This window comes from Chrysemys picta, chromosome 2 (assembly GCF_011386835.1).
Source record: "Chrysemys picta bellii isolate R12L10 chromosome 2, ASM1138683v2, whole genome shotgun sequence".
NCBI classification, from domain to species: Eukaryota; Metazoa; Chordata; order Testudines; family Emydidae; genus Chrysemys; species Chrysemys picta.
In genome coordinates this window covers 42,313,100-42,329,626 of record NC_088792.1, presented here as the reverse complement: position 1 = coordinate 42,329,626, position 16,527 = coordinate 42,313,100, and the positions used below count along the sequence as shown (strand labels likewise).

General features: G+C 46.6%; 1 protein-coding gene across 2 annotated transcripts in view; it reads right to left on the bottom strand.

Annotated features, from left to right (window-relative positions):
• The window catches only part of CUBN (cubilin), a 211,110-nt gene that overhangs the window by 100,121 nt on the left and 94,462 nt on the right, over positions 1 to 16,527 (bottom strand). For both annotated transcript variants that reach the window (XM_024106237.3, XM_005282453.3), the window contains exon 29: positions 13,886 to 14,067. In XM_024106237.3, the coding sequence (XP_023962005.3) occupies positions 13,886 to 14,067 (182 nt within the window). The remainder of the gene's footprint in view (positions 1 to 13,885; positions 14,068 to 16,527) is intronic.

Genomic DNA, 16,527 nt, shown 5'->3' with positions numbered 1-16,527 from the left:
GCAGTATTTAGGAAATATTATATTATAAACATTTAAAATTAACTCAAAAAACCCAAGGGCCTAAAATTATTGACCGTGACTCCAAATTTTAAAAAGTGAACTCACTGCTGCAGTATGCTCAAACTGATCATGAAAAAGAAAACATTTCAGAACTACCCATATTCAGTGTGTTTATAATGTGAACAGAAGTTGTTCAAAGGGTATAAAGGTGTGATGGCCAAATCAACAGGGTTCTTCACACATTGACCACACAATGGGGTTCTCTTCTCCTGCATGGCCAATGTACCATCCTCAGAAAGTTCATTTGATGTCTGTCAGAGGCACTAAAACCTTGAGCCACCCTCTGTGAGCGAGTTCAAGATTTTAGATGAACTTTCACATGGTCCATGCATTAAGTAAGAGTCTTCTTCTGGAACTTAAGCCCTCTTTCCCCTCTACACCATTCCCTCCAAACTATATCTATATACAATTAGAACATTGTTTTTGTGAAGACATAAACATGTGCTTTTCTTGCTCTGATGGATACAGCCTGTATCTCTTCCCTGAAGCGTATGCTGATTAGTTGTCTTCATTAGGGGAGTTTGGACTGACTTCTTAGTTTTAGGCCAGATTCGGCCATCTTTGCTCAGGGTGACGGTGCCTTACTCTGTAATTCCATTGACTTAATTGGCTGAATGAAAGCTACTGGGCCTTGATCAAGGAAGTAAGATGAAGTCTTTCTAAAACTCTTTAGAGACAAAGGTATTCCTGGTACTGTTAAAAATTCTCATCTCCACAGAATGCAAAAAACAGGCATTTGGGTGCTATTGCTTCTTATTTAGCAGAGTTAATCTCACCAAAATCCATCTGTCATGATTCTCAGATAGTATCGTACAAGAAGGCCATCAATTGCACCACCATTACCACCACCACCACGCCACACTTTAACAAGTGATTCTTGAATTGTGTAGTCGGAATAGAGTGGGACTATGTAATTCTGATTCTTGATTTCAAATTCTCCAAAGTTTGGATCTGGGGTTTGGTCTGGGCTTATTTGTAATTGGTGGGCCAGACTCACCCTCCCTTCATTAGCATGGCTTCTTGCAGCTGCGGGAAGGGCAGATGCTGGGTAAAATTTTCTAAGTACTTAAGCCCCACTGAAAGTAAGTTGGATGTAGATGCCTAAGTCACTTACATGCTTTTGAAAAATGTACCCTCTGTTTTGGCCCTCTGCCCTCCATCAGGAGCTGTACCACAGTAGGACAGCTTCCAAATCCACCAGCACTCAATAGGGGACCACAGGTGGAGGCTGCTGAGAGGATATACCAGATTACTGTGGTCAGAAGCACAGCAGGCCCTCATCCTGGTTGCTAGGCAATCCAACAGGCCCAGCTGGGCACTATGACCCTTCTCCAAATGGGTGCTTCCTGACTGGGCAGAGGAGCCTGCGGCCTGCTACCTGAGTCTTGCAGAAGCAGTGCAGCAGCTGTTCAATGCATATCACGACCGTAGCTTCACTTGCCCTGCTCCTGCTTCCAGTCCTTGTTCCAGTCCCTCTCTGGCCTGGTTCAAGTCCTTGCTCCAGTCTTGTTCCAGTTCAGCCTTGACTCCTAATCTAGTCTTTGACTCCCTGCCCTACTCCTGATCCTGACTCTGGTTCTGACCTTTGGCTTGGCTTCTCAACCCTGACTTCAGCTTTACCCCCTGCCTGGTAAACTCCGGAATCTACATTTGCCGCTACTCCAAACTGCCACCCCAACTAGTGGCTGGTACCCTGACTTCCAGGGCCCCGCTCCTGCTTTGCTTCTTCCCCTTGAGGCTCTGCCCCTGCTCCACCTCTTCCCCCCCCAGAAGCTCTGCCCCTTCGTTCACTCCTCTCCCTCCTACTGCCATAAGGTTGCCACTTCTGAGGTATATCTGCCCACACATCCTAGGGGTAATAAGCACAATTTGCACACACAAAGGCGATCTTCATTTACAGATACTCATTTGAACTTCTCTATTTTTACACACACACGCACACACACACACACACACGGAGGTTTGCTTCATCAGCACACCCATTCTGGGAAGCAGAGGAAGGGCGCTCCCACTTTTGCACGTACAGCTGGGACAGAAGGGAGGATTCCTCCCTACATTTACATGGATGCCCAGATTGCGGGAGGGACTCCCCTTATTTACCTGAGAAGAAGGTCCCACCCATTTGCACACATAGTAGGAGTGTGTAAGGAAGTGATGCTTCTCTGTTTGCAGCACACCCACCCAAGAGAGAAGAAGAAGAGGGGAGCACACACACCCATTTGTTCCACACCTGCCCAGTTCCCATGCCCCGCCAAACTTCAGTCTGAGAAACTTTTGGAACTTTCCCCAGTTGGGTGGTCAGGAGAGGACGGGGAAGGGAGGGCTGCAGGCTGTAATTGGTTGGGCAGGCAGGGCATCAGGCTGTGATTGGCTGGGCTTTGTCCCCGTTCTCACAAGGGTGGCGATCGTTTGCTGGTAAGCATCCCTCAGTGGGTTAAATTCAAATTGGCAGCGAGCGGTTTCCACAGATCAGAAAAAAAAAACAAAAAACTGGACATTGGGCCTTGTCAAATGGCACCTGGACCCACAAGCTGAAACCCAGACTGTCCGGGTGAAAACTGGACAGATGGCAACCCAAACCCCAATCACCAGACAAGGTCCTGCTCCACCCACTAAGTAAGCCGCCCACACCCCCGCAGCTTACAACAATATTCCCTAGTTGTTCAACAAATGTCTGTGCCCATTCTCAACCAGTGCCAACCAAAGCTGTAGCTGCTCTGGCCCCTAACACTACATTAGAGGATGAGAAATTGTGGCAATTTACCAGCAGGCTTTCTACCATCAGGGCCCTGTGCTTAGAATTCTGCTAGCAGACACAAGTAGAAACCCAGGTTGAATCTGTCCCAGTATTTTAATAATCTGGTGAATTTCAAAAGGTTCAGAAAAGCCCTGTGAATTCACCTTCAGGTTTTGGGATGGAAATACCACAAGAACCAACTTTCCATGTATCATTCCCACTTCTGGTCTCTTCTGAAAATAGTTGCAGATGGGAGCAAATATGATCTTTTAACAAACTCCCTCTGATATTTTGAGCCTTGGAAATGGTTCATGTGCTGTCTAAGCTCTAGGCCAAAGTTCAAGTCGAGTTTTTAAGAATCCTGTACTATGCCCCCACCCCCTAAACACCAAGGCTAAATGCAAGGCCGCTCTACGTATTTTGCTTCATTGGGCACTATCACAATGGGATGCCCCACCCAGCCCTGCCCTTAGGGACTTGGAGGGGGGGGGGGAGAACAACTTGGCCTTTTGCCAGTGAAAACATTCAGTAGAAAGGACAAAGCAGCACCTCCTACCCTGCACCTTCAGTCCCTCTAGGGAATAACAAATAAATAGGTTTTTAAATATTACAGACTCTACAGATCATCAAGAGGTTTCTGTCTTTGTTTTTAGTGGCTGATTTCACAAGCCTAATTGCCTGAATGTTTGCTTATGGGAGCACATTTTTGGCTTCCGGAGAGAAGCAGCATGACTTGAATCTATAATAGCTCCTCTGTCACCAATTAGCTAAAGACATTCTTGAGAAATCAGAATGAATGAAATTGCTGTTCAAATGTGGGCTTCATAATGAAGCAGCAACAGACCTGGGAAGAAGCATGTGTCTGTGCTCGAAGCTCACTTTCAGCAGTAAAACCTCACTACGTGGATGTCTGAGTGGGCTAACAACTCCTGCAACTATCAGAACAAAGTCTGTTCACAAAGTGATCCGTTTTTCTCTTGCTTGTGGTCTCGCTCCCTGACTCAGAGTTCTAGCACAGTGTGTAGCCACAAGCGTATTCTAAATCAGTGGTTCTCAACTAGTGGTCTGAGGCCCTCTGGGGAGGCCACAAGCAGATTTCAGGGGGTCCGTCAAGCAAGGCCAGCATCAGACTCACTGGGGCCCAAGGCAGAAAGCCAAAGCCCCACTGCACGGGGCTGAAGCCCGAGGCCCTGAGTGCCAACTCCCAGGGCTGAAGCTGAAGCTTGAGCAGCTTATAAATCATCTAAACCTGTCTGGTAACAATATTTGGCAATAAAAACCATCCCCTAAGTCATTCAAATCTAATGAAAATAATGCATATGGCTCTAAGATATTCTCAGGGAGGTCTACACTACAGCCTAAGTCGATCTAACTTGCATTGCTCAGAGGTGTGAAAAAGCCCTCCCCGCACAGAGCCAGGGCCGGCTCCAGGCACCAGTTTACCAAGCAGGTGCTTGGGGCGGCCTCTTTGGAGAGGGGCGGCACGTCCAGCTGTTCGGTAGCAATTCGGCGGACAGTCCCTCACTCCTGCTCAGAGCAAAGGACCTCCTGCCAAATTGCCGCCGAAGATCGCGATCACGGCTTTTTTTTTTTTTTTTTTTGGTTTGGCTACTTGGGGCGGCCAAAACCCTGGAGCTGGCCCTGACAGAGCGACGCAAATTTCGCGCTGTACACACTGGCACTATGTCAGCAGGAGACATTCTGCCACCATCACAGCTTACGCTACTCACCAAGGTGGAGTAATTATGCGGATGGGAGAGCGCTCTCCCGTTGGCCTAGCACATCTTCACCAGACATGCTAGAGTGGCGCAGCTGCACAGATGTATGGCTGTAATGTAGACTTGCCCTCAATGTATTCCCACTTTCCTGAGGACACCTTCATGCTGTGGACCAAATTCAACCCTGACATAAAATCCCCTGATTTCTGTGGTGCTAAACCCCAGGTGAAATGAATTTGGTCCATCTTGAACAGTTATACTTATTGTTGAGAACATCAAACCAAAAAGGTAGAGGGAAGAAAAAGTTAGTGGAAAATGAATTTCTGTTGGTTTCTTTTATGTTATTGGCCTGTTTTACATTTGCCTTCTGTACAATTTCAAAAATCAAAAGGGCTAGTCAAAGCCAAGTAATTGTTGCTTTATTACAGTTAGGAGTGGATTTTCTTTTCTCCTTTGTGCCAGTTCAACTAATCAGATACTTTCAAAAGAGTTTCAGCAAAAACAAGCCACAGTGTTTCCATGACAAAAAGCAATAAAATGTTACTTTTGGCTACAGAGGAGAAAACCAATAGTTACCACATGAATGTCTAAAACAAAAGTGGGGAGAAAGGATGGAAAGAATTCTAGGGTGTGGTTCATGCAGAACTACAGTATGTCTGAGCTGCAAAAACATAAATAAAAAATAAAGTAATCTGAATAGAGCACTTCATTTAGAGCTAACATGATCTTTTTTATTGGGGTGCTGGACATCTCAATAAAGCTGGTGGTTTTAGTCTGTTTTTATCTTTTGCTTCTGCCCTGTTAGCTCCATTTATTGTTACAATCAAGTCAGCATTCCAGAGTTATGAGCAACAGAAAGGCTGTTTTTATGTGGCCGGCTATGACACAGATTTCTGAGAATAAAACTGGTCCCTGTTAGGCTGACTGCTTAGTAAAAGGGGAATAGGCTTTGATGGAGAGACAAAGTTACTTGTGGCATTAAGATCTAATCAACCTGGCTCTTTATATTTAAGTAAAAAGAAAAGATACATTGGCAAAATCCTTTCATTTCCAATCCACGGTCCCATCTTGTTATGGCAGCACAAAATTCCCCTCTGAAGTTTACAAAATGCTAATGGATGATAAATAGGACATTAAATAACTAACAATGGAAACACGATTTTTCTGTGTATATATTTTCAATAGAAACTGTGTTTTCAAGGTTAATTTTAAAGTCTTCCATTATTGCCCAAAAGGGATTTCTTCAATGATTTTAAAATGTAAAAACACCTCATCAAAAGCCAAGAAAATGCCCTGGCCAAGTGTCATTTTTGTTTTACTGTACCACATGCCAAGGAAACTACTTCCTTTCGAGACGTGGTACGTGCAGCATTTTAAAAGGCAACTGAACTCTGTTTCTCCGACAGAAGCCCTCACATCATGAGAAGTCTGAAGAACGATCACAGTGGGCAGTATTGACATGATGTGGGGCCATTTCTGAAGCACTGGAAACTGCAGTTTATTTTTTTCTAGAATGCATGTGTTGGAAATGCCTGATTTCAAAGGTGATTTCTAACAGCAAACACAACAGTTTCTTGCACCCTGAAGAAGTGGCTTTTACATGGCAGAGGGGAGCTTTACTCTGTGGATGAGGCTTGGAGCTTTATAAGCTTTGGCCAATATTTTGAAACTTGGGTGAACTACATTTAGGCTGTCTACACTATGAACTAGGGGTGTAATTCCCCTGCTTGTGTACACGTACTTGTGCTAGGTCTCATTGAGTTAGTGCAAATATAAATAGCAAATTCGTTGGGCAATCCCGTGAGGTTGAGGATGATCTCTTTCACAGGTGTTTATTTTTATGGGTCCTTTGGTGACTAGGCTCGTTGGCAGACATTGCAGGTGGTGTTGGAAGTCAGAGTTGGGCCACAATTGCTACATGACAGTTATCTGTCTTTTCTTTTCAGGCATTTTTCTGCGACCAGGGCAAGGCGATTTTTCTCAAAAATGGACGTTCCCTTCTCTGACAAGTCTTTGCCAGTTATCCCTGTTCTGAACTACAGTCTCCCAGTGAGTGGTGTCGATGCCACATCTCTTGATGTTTATCTTTAGGATGTCTTTAATGCGTTTCTTTTGGCCTCCTTGTTTCCTTTCTCCTTTGGTGAGTTGGGTGTATAGCAATTGTTTTGGTAAGCGTACATCAAGCATGTGCACAGTGCCCGCTCCACCTCAGCTGGTGCTGGATAATCAGGGCCTCAGCATTAAAGATGTTGGCCTCTGTGAGGACACTGACATTAGTGCGACAATCCTCCCACTTTATGTTGAGGCTTTTCCGAAGAAAGTGCTGGTGCTGGCGTTGCAGGTTTTTCAGGTGTTTTCTGTACGTCACACAAGTCTCACAGCCGTAGAGGAGAGTTGTGATTACCACTGCTTTATAAACTAAAAGTCTAGTGTGTGTTCTCATATTGTGATTGTTGAACACCCGGTGAGACAGTCTGCCAAAGGCCAGGCTGGCACAGTGAATTCTGTGCTGAATCTGGAAGTCTATGTCTTCCCTCTGTGAGAGACAACTGCCAAGATAGGACTATAACAGCGTTTAAAAGAGAATTGGATAAATTCATGAAGGTTAAGTCCATTAATGGCTATTAGCCAGGATGGGTAAGGAATGGTGTCCCTAGCCTCTGTTTGTCAGAGGGTGGAGATGGATGGCAGGAGAGAGATCACTTGATCATTACCTGTTAGGTTCACTCCCTCTGGGGAACCCGGCATTGGCCACTGTCGGTAGACAGGATACCAGGCTAGATGGACCTTTGGTCTGACCCAGTGCGGCCATTCTTATGTTCTTATGTTCAAAGTATTCTTCATTTTCCAGTTCTTCTCTGGAGAATGTAGGTCTTCCTTGCTGGGCCTGATGATTGACCGGGAGCTGGCTGATGGAAAATTTTTGTTTTGCCGAAGTTCAGAGTTAGCCCTAGGCTTTTGTAAGCCTCAGAGAAGCAATTAAGGGTTGTTTGTAGATCCTCCTTTGAGTGTGCAACTACAGTACAATCATTTGTGTACTGGAGTTCAGTTATTGTTGCTGATATTACTTTAGTTCCGGCACGGAGACAAGAAAGGTTGAAGAGGTTGCTGTCAGTCCGATATTGGATGCCAATGCCCTGTTGTAGACAGTCTTGGGTTAGGGTTTTCAGAGCTGCTAAGAAAATGGAGAAAAGGGTGGGTGCCAGTACACAACCTTGTTTTACGCCAGTTCGGATAACAAAGGGCGCAGAGGTAGAGCCACTGCACAGGATGGAGGCAGTCATCTGGTCGTGGAGGGATCTTACAATGATGATAAATTTGCTTGGGCAGCCAAACTTTGACATAATTTTCCACAGAGCCTCACGGTTGACAGAGTTGAAGGTTTTGGACAGATCGATAAAGGCCATATACAGCTTCTGGTGTTGTTCTTAACACTTTTTCTGGATCTGCCTGGCTGTGAAAATTATGTCGGTGCCGCCTTGTGATGGTCTGAAGCCACACTGAAACTCTGGAAGTACTTCCTCTGCAAGAGGGAGCAGGTGATTCAGTAAGATTCTAGCAAGAATCTTCCCAGCAATGGATAGGACGGCAATGTCTCAATAGTTGACACAGTCGGCCCTGTCTCCCTTTTTGAAAATGGCGAAGATGTTAGCATTACATACGTCAGCGGGGATTTCTTCGGTGCGCCAGATTTTGAGGAGCAGCAAGTGAAGCTTGTTAGTCAATGTTTCTCCCCCCACTTTCAGTACTTCAGCTGGTATGCTATCAGGACCTGGTGCTTTATTGTTCTTCATTTGTTTAATTGCTTTGTGGACCCACTCAGGTGTTGGTGGGTTGGCAAGTTTCCCAGATTGGGTGCTGAGGGATGGAGTTGATTCTCGATTTAAAAACTTTTGCTAGTATTCCTTCCAGCACTCTTCCATGGATTCATCATCTTTAAGGGTTCTACAATCTTTGGATCTCAGTGGTGTGAGGCCACATGAGCTTGGTCCATACAGGGTCTTTGTCTCAAGCTCCGCATATCATGTCTGCCAGCGAATGCTTGGATTTCTTTTGCTTTGTCCTCCCACCATTTGTTTTTGATTTCTCGGATCCTCCTTTAAACTTCAGCTTTGAGCTGATGGAAAGAGCTCTGCTTCTGACTGGATGATAGGTGGTTTTGCCAGTCACAGAAAGATTTTCTCTTCTGGCCCAAATCTCAATGTTGTTGTCATCAAACAGTCCTGATGGTGACGGGTAGCAAGACCGATGGATTCCTCGCAAGCCTCATGGATGGTCTGTTTTAGGGCTTCCCAGTCTTCTTAGACACTTGTGTTGTCATTTCCAGGTGTTCATATACTGAGTTTTTCACTGAGGAGTGTTTGGAAATTTTCTTGGTGCACTGAGGATTGAAGTCTTTGGATGTTGTATTGCTGTCTGTATGATTTGGATTGCTTTCTATGTTTTGGTGCAATCCTGATAGACATGACTGACCTCACCAGGTCATGGTCAGTCCACCAGTCATCGGCTCCTCTAATGACATGGGTGATTTGGACATCTCTTAGATTCTGTTTTCTTATAATGACAGTCTAGGAGGTACAATTGTTTTGAACGGGGGAAGGGCTGGCCTTATGGGTAGGCAACATGATCGGCTGCCCTGGGTGCTGTGGTCAGGAGACACCATCAGTGCTTAATTTTTTCCAGAGCTTGCCTGGGCTGAGCCCCGGCACCTTTCAGCTTGGCAGTTCATAGCCCCAGCATCTCTGGACTGTCAGCAGCTGCCACTCTCCGGCCACCCAGTTCTGAAGGAAGTGCTGCCAGCAGCAGTGCAGAAGTAAGGGTGGCAATACCATACCATGCCACCCTTACTTCTGTGCTGCTGGTGGTGGTGGCATTGCCTTCTGAGCTGGGCACCTGACCAGCAGCCACCGCTCTCCAGCTGCTGTGGTCAAGAGGCAAGGAGCGGGGTGGGCCTGGGTTGCAAGTCTGCAGAAAGGAGCTTGGGGCAATGGGGGTGGGGGAAGGCAGCAGGACCTGGGGTCAATGGGGAGCCTGGGGAGACAGAAGGGGCCAGAGGCAATGGTGGAATGGATGGGGAAGCAGTGGGGGCCAGGAGCAATGGAGGGATGGATGGGGAGGCAATGGGGGCCAGGGGTGATGTGGAAGTGGATGGGGAGGCAGAAGGGGCCAGGGGCACCAAAATATAAATTGACCCAGGGCATCATTTTCCCTAAGGCTGGCCCTGAACATGTGTTGCCAAGTTGTTTTGTACTTGTTGCTTTGTCTGAAGATTGTGCTTGTGATCATAAGATCATGCTCTGCACATTTGCTGAGTAGAGGATGCCATTGGAATTGGTCTTGGCCACTCCTTCCTTCCCAATGGTGCTACTCCATATGTTAGAATCTTGACCAACTCTTGTATTAAAGTCCCCTGAGAGGATTATCTTATCTGGTTTTGGAATGGATGACAGAATTTTATCAAGGTCAGCGTAGAAGGATTCTTTCTGTTCTTCATCAGCGTCAAGTGTTGGTGCATATGCACTGATAATGGTGGCAAATGACTTATTGACCAATTGGATGTGGAGGGTCATCAGGCGCTCATTGATGCCAACAGAGAGCTCAGTCAGGTGATTGAATAGAAGGTTCTTGATTGCAAAGCCAACACCCTGTATTTGCCTGTCGCTTGCTGGCACAGAAGAAAGTGTAACTGCCACCCTCTTCCCTCAAGTGGCCCTCATCTACACGTGTTGTCTCGCTGAAAGCAGCGATGTCGATGTTGTACCCCAAGAGTTCTTGGGCAACGATTGCTGTTCTGCATTTGGGTCTTTCACTTTTTGAGTCATCTAGTAGGGTATGGACATTCCGAGTTGCAAGAAATGTTTTTGGTTTTCAACCACATTGGGAGTGATCCCTCCGAACGCAGTTATCCGAATGCGGTTATCCAGTATGGTGGGATAGCTTATGTTTGGGACACCTTTTCTAGCCCCTTCCCCATATGGGGTGAGCAGAGGGGTCCTAAAAAGGCCTGCTCAGTCATGACCACAGCTGACAAAAATGCCCCTCTATCCCAGTCCAGGGGCACATGACGACCATCTTGCAGTCACTGCCTATGTATGGGTCTGTAACTAGGGTGATCTTGGTGATCACTTCACCTATCTCCATCGCCACTCACCCATTACTGCAGAACTTTTATGGGTGGAGGTGGGGAAAAAGTTCCTCCTGTGAGAGAAGGCTGCACATGAGTAGTTTAATGTGGGGGAGCCGTTGAGTGGTGATCGTGCTTCATCCGCCTGCTCTGCCATTGAGGTCTTATACTGGGTTGTGTTGTGTTGGGCTGCACTTTGTCTGGTACCTCACCTTCGGCCTTACCACCATGGAGTACAGGGCTCCCGATGGCATCGCTCTTAGGGTCTTAAGTATACACAAGCTTCTCTGCCACGTCAAGGTGGCAGCCCAAGGAGAAGAAATAGCAATGTAAGCACAGTAGCACAGGTAGTGGCAGAGGAGGCATGGTTGAGCCATGCTGAGTACATACCCACTGGTTTCAGACGGGTTTGTACTTGGCATTGCTCCACTGCCAGTACCAGTACTACCATAGCTATACTGCTATTTATATTTGCACTAGCTCGACATTTTATTCTATTTTCCCCCCCACTTTTCAGCTAGGTAGCTAAATATGAATTCAGGTGCCTGACTTTAGGCTCCTAAGTTTCCACATTTTTGCCTTTGTTTTTAAAAAAGAAACAATGCTGAAGTGTGTTTTCTCCATGCACCACCAGTGACAATGGCTGGGATTTCAAGATTCTGGTAGGGTTTTGCAGAACTTGTAGTGTGCTGCTCAGATACAGTAGGACCATTGTACCAGACCGCAGCAGAGAAAACAGCCAACTTACAACAGCCCCTGATCACAGTTAACCATTATCTTCTATTTCCACTGAACCAGGGTAATAATTTGGTTTGAACACGTGTTTTCTAATCTGAAAAGCTAGAAAGTAACACATTTAGGGCTGGTCTATGCTACACAGTTAGGTTGATGTAAGGCAGCTTACGTCAACCTAATTATGTCAGTGTCTACACTACAGCCTTCCTACCCGAAGGAAGTGCCCTACTACACAACATAATAACTCCACCTCTACAAGAGCCATAAGCATGGGCGGCGGGCGAAACATGGGCACAGAGAGGCTAGTCTCTGCTCCTCCTACCTCCTTCCCTCACAGGAGCCAAGAGTGCCAGGCAGGCAGTGCGGCCCCCCAGTCCTGGCGCGCCGGGTGGGCGGGCAGCACGAGCACTGGCTCCTGCCGCCCAGAGATCCTGGCCGCAGGCCTGCCCCCATTAGCCCCAGCCCCCACCTGGGGCCCCGGCCATGAGTGCAGAGTGCCAGGAAGCAGGAGGAAGCCTGGGGGTGGAGCGTGGGCAGGGCTCTCAAGGCTGTTTGGGGAGTCTCAGTCTCCCACGGCCTTTGATACCCACCGCCCCGGGCATAAGGCTTATGTTGTTCTAGTTAGAGTGCCACAGTGTCTGTGTAGACCAGGGGTCAGCAACCTTCAGCATGCGGCCCATCAGGGTAATCCGCTCACGGGCCGCAAGATGTTTTGTATACGTTGATGTCCGAAGGCACGGCCCCCTGCAGCGCCCAGTGAATGCAGTTCGCCATTCCTGGCCAATGGGAGCTGTGGGAAGCAGCGCGGGCTGCAGGGATGTGCTAGCCATTGTTTCCCCGAGCTCCCATTGGCCAGGAACGGCAAACTGTGGCCACTGAGAGCTGCAGGAGGCCATGCCCGTGGACAGTCAACGTAAACAAAATGTCTCGCGGCCTGCCAGCAGATTACCCTGATGGGCTGTGTGCTGAAGGTTGCCGACCCCTGATGTAGACACTGTGTTCCTTACATATACTGTCTTGTCAATTTCACGGTGGACCCCACTCCCAGCCAGGATCTGGTATGAGAAGCCCGGGGGGCTTCCCTCTGCTCTCAGCTGGAAGCCAGGGTGAGAAGCCATAGCAGCCCTCTGCCCGTTCCCTGGGGAGGGGTGGAGGGAGGGGCGAAGAAGCTGGGGCAGCTGGACCCCACTCCCTGGGGGCAAGAAGCTTCTCTCTGTCGGGGGAAAGGCAGCCCACTGTGAGCCCGTGGGGCAGCCAGGTTCCTTGCAGGGAGCTGCCAGCAGTCCTGAGAGACCAGGCTATCAGCTTCCCACACTGGCCCTCTTGGGTGGATGGAAGCGCTCCTGGTGAGGACATGCTCCACCAACCCAAGAAGAATAGTGCGGACATGCACCGCCACAGTAATTACTGTGGTAGCTGTAGGTCAACCTAATAGAGGTCTACTGAGGTTTGTAGAGGAAACATATCCTTTGTGTAATACACAAAGCTCCACCCACTGTACACAATGTAAGTGATGAAGCTGTGCGGTGCTAAAGCTAATCTTTGGGTGCACAACAATCACGAGGGCATAAATCCTTCCTCCCTCCCAATAACTTGACAAACACAGAAAGCTATGCTATGTATATCTAATAACCATGAGTATGACTTTTCTAGGCATTGTGATGAACTGGTGTGTGCACCTGTGTAAGTGTACCAGGGATCAGTGCTGGAATATGGCGTATCAGCTATGAGACAGAATAGCATTTGTCTCTGCTACTGAAGCTGAGTTAATAAAGCTACTCCCTTAAGCCCCAGTCCTGCAAAGACACTGAAGTCAATGGGACTAGTACCCACAGTGCATAAAGTTAAGCATGTGCACAAATCTTTGCAGGATCGGAACCTTAGTTGTCTCTCCAAGCCAGGATGCACAGTTTTAGAATCAAGAATCCCGAGTTCAGTTGTATTACATCTCTGTGTGTATGAATGTTAAATGACCAGGGTATTTGGCTGTATGTAACCAAGAGATTAACCCACTCATTTGTTCCAGAACAGGGGTTCCCCTTCACTGCTGATTGGATGATTTATGACAGTAATCTCTTTACTGTAGGGCTCTACAAGGGTCTTTCACCTTAATTAGCTGCTTCCTTCTTATTACTCCATTATGTGGATTATCCTCTGGCATGAGGAAACTGTATATGATATGATACTATATGATACAGTACTGCCCAGTGGCATGCTTTATTTAAAGACTAAGAGGTCCTCAGGGCAGTGCTGTCTTTTACTATGTGCATGTACCATGCCTCGCACAATAGGACCCTGTTCTTGATTGGGGCCTCTAGATTGACAGCCAAAGAAATAAACACCTTCCATAGGGGGTTTTTGCCCTCCTCTGAAAACTCTGACATTGGCCATAATCAAAGACAGCATATTGGAGGATATGGCTTCTTCTGGTAGTACAGGTCTTGTTTCTGTGCGCCAGACAGAAACATGCATAACCAGCATACTCTAGAGTGCTGCAACCAAAGCTCTTACCTCCAAAACATCATAGTTGCAGTCTGAGTGATATCCAATGTCGAGTTCCTGAACGGTGAGTTGAATGCTGCTACCAGGTGCTGTGTCAATGTACCAGATACATTCCTTATTGCTTGGGTACCTGTTCGGGTAGCCAGGGCTATTGAAAGATCCTGATGCACCAGAGAGTTCTTCACCACAACCTGTTGAAGTAGCAAAGCATGCTGGTCAATTAAGTACTATAGAAACAAAACCATCTGACAACTATGATTGGACTCAAAGATAGATATCAGCACATTTTTAACATGCAAATACTGTACAATCATTTGGGTTGTGATCTCATAATGGCAAAAGTTTGGGGAGAAATCACTGACTTGTAATGACTAAAATGAAAATCCATTGGCAAGAACACCATTTGGATGTGTAGTCATTGCCGCTTTTGTCTTGGCTTTGTCTCTCTTACTTGAGAAAATATGTGTGCTGTAATAGACCACCATGTTGGTGTCTGACTACCCACACACAGCAATCCCCCTTCTTACTTACACACACATTTGAAAAATAGGTAGGTTTAGAGCTATTTAACCAGATACACATTTACAAAGAAGTTGAAGAGAATCAAAGGGTACAGCTACACTACCCGCCGATCTGGCGGGTAGTGATTGCTCTATCGGGGATCGATTTATCGAGTGAAGTGTAGACGCGATAAATCGATCCCCAATCGCTCTCCTGTCGACTGCTGAACTCCAGCTTGGCGAGAGGCAGAAGCAAAGTCGATAGGGAAGCCGCGGCCGTCGATCCCGCACCGCACTTAGTAAGTGATTCTAAGTCGATCTAAGATACATTGACTTCAGCTATGCTATTCTCGTAGCTGAAGTGGCGTATCTTAGATCGATCTCCCCCCTAGTGTAGACCAGTCCAAAGTAGCAGCTACACAATTGCTAGTCAATGGAAATGAGGGCATTCTCACAATTACCTTAGCTGCACTGGGGAAACTCAGGGAAAAGATTCCCACCAGAATCAGTGGGAGTCTTAGTATTCTTGTGGTCAGGCCCAATTTTATCACAATATTTGTTTTTCTTTAGAGATGTGCTGAAACAATTGACAGAGTATGTTGAATATGGGATACTTCAAAATCTGGGACCAGGTCTCCAGCCCCTGTCTAGCTGCTTGGTGCTGCTCAGGGAGTACATCAGCCAGAGAGCAATCCTAAGTAGAAAGCTGGGGATTACAGGTGGGTAGGGGAATTGCCAAGTAGCATAAGCTAGCTCTATGCCACTCACTCTTGGACACTCTGGTGTAGGCGGCATTTCAAGACAGGACAGGGAAGGACATGGGCAAATCATGCTATACTCCAATGAACCTGGGTCAGCAAAATGGCCCCATGGAGGCTGTTCCAGCTAGTGCAACTTAGAGCAGCCCTTCGGTTAGGAAAGTGTAAAGGCATCTTCACACAGTTCACCTCAGCTGGTCCTGAGGTTCTCGCCCCTCAAGTGATCATTAAATGAATGGGAAATGTCCTCCTCACAGCTAATGTCAACCACATAATGTATCCCAGCAACAGAACTTCTCTAGTTTAAAATAATGTTCCCTTTAATGCAAGTAAACTGATCGCACTGTGGTACTTTTCCTTTTCACAAAACTGATTTCTCCCCGGGTTTCTAACTGATGTGATTTGGGTCCCAGTTTTAAGTGAGTCATTTCCACCCATCCTCAAGCGTGAGCGGCTCACATGTCAGGCAGCACTGCAGGGAAGCAGTGAAGCATGGTGTAGAGGGGAAGAGGTACAGAAGACATCAGTGGGGATAAGAGGAGGTGAGTGGCAGGAAGTGGGGAAGGTGCCAACTCTCCCATCCTAAACTACTTCTGCTACAGAAGCCTTCCCCACTGCATTCATGCTGGGGATGGGGAAAGAAGTACGGGGCTTTTTGAAAATAAAGGCCAGATTTTTAAACAGTGGCTTCTGTTTTCCCAGGTGTAATTTTGCACCTGCAACTATATGTGGGAACAAATTAGGCGATTCAGATTTCTAAAATACCTTATCTGTGGGTACAAGCAGAGGCAGACATTTAAATAGCTGTACAGTGCCTGCAATGATTTGTGCTCACAAATTTGTAGGTGTAAAAATAGATTCCCAAGTCAGGCCAGACTGACAATCACACCCTCAGTATTTCAGTCTAGCTCTTTATAATTTCACCCATTCCCACATTATTAAAGATGCAGCCTCCCTCCACTCCCTGCATAATTTAAGAAAGGATACATGTTTGATACTAGAAAATCCTAAAGCTAGGAGAAATAAGGGCCAGATTTTTAAACACTATATCTAAACATTATCCCAGAAAGATGATAGAGCAAATAATCAAGCAATCAATTTGCAAACACCTAGAAGATAATAAGGTGATAAGTATCCATCAACACGGATTTGTCAAAAACACATCATGTCAAAGCAACCTAATAGCTTTCTTTGACAGGGTAACAAGCCTTGTAGATGGGAGGAAGCAGTAGGTGTGGTATATATTGACTTTAGTAAGGCTTTTGAACATACTAGGGAAACAAACTAGGGAAATATAATCTAGATGGAGCTGCTGTAAGGTGGGTGCATAACTGGGTGGAAAACCGTTCCCAGAGAATAGTTATCAGTGGTTCACAGTCAATCTGGAAGGGCA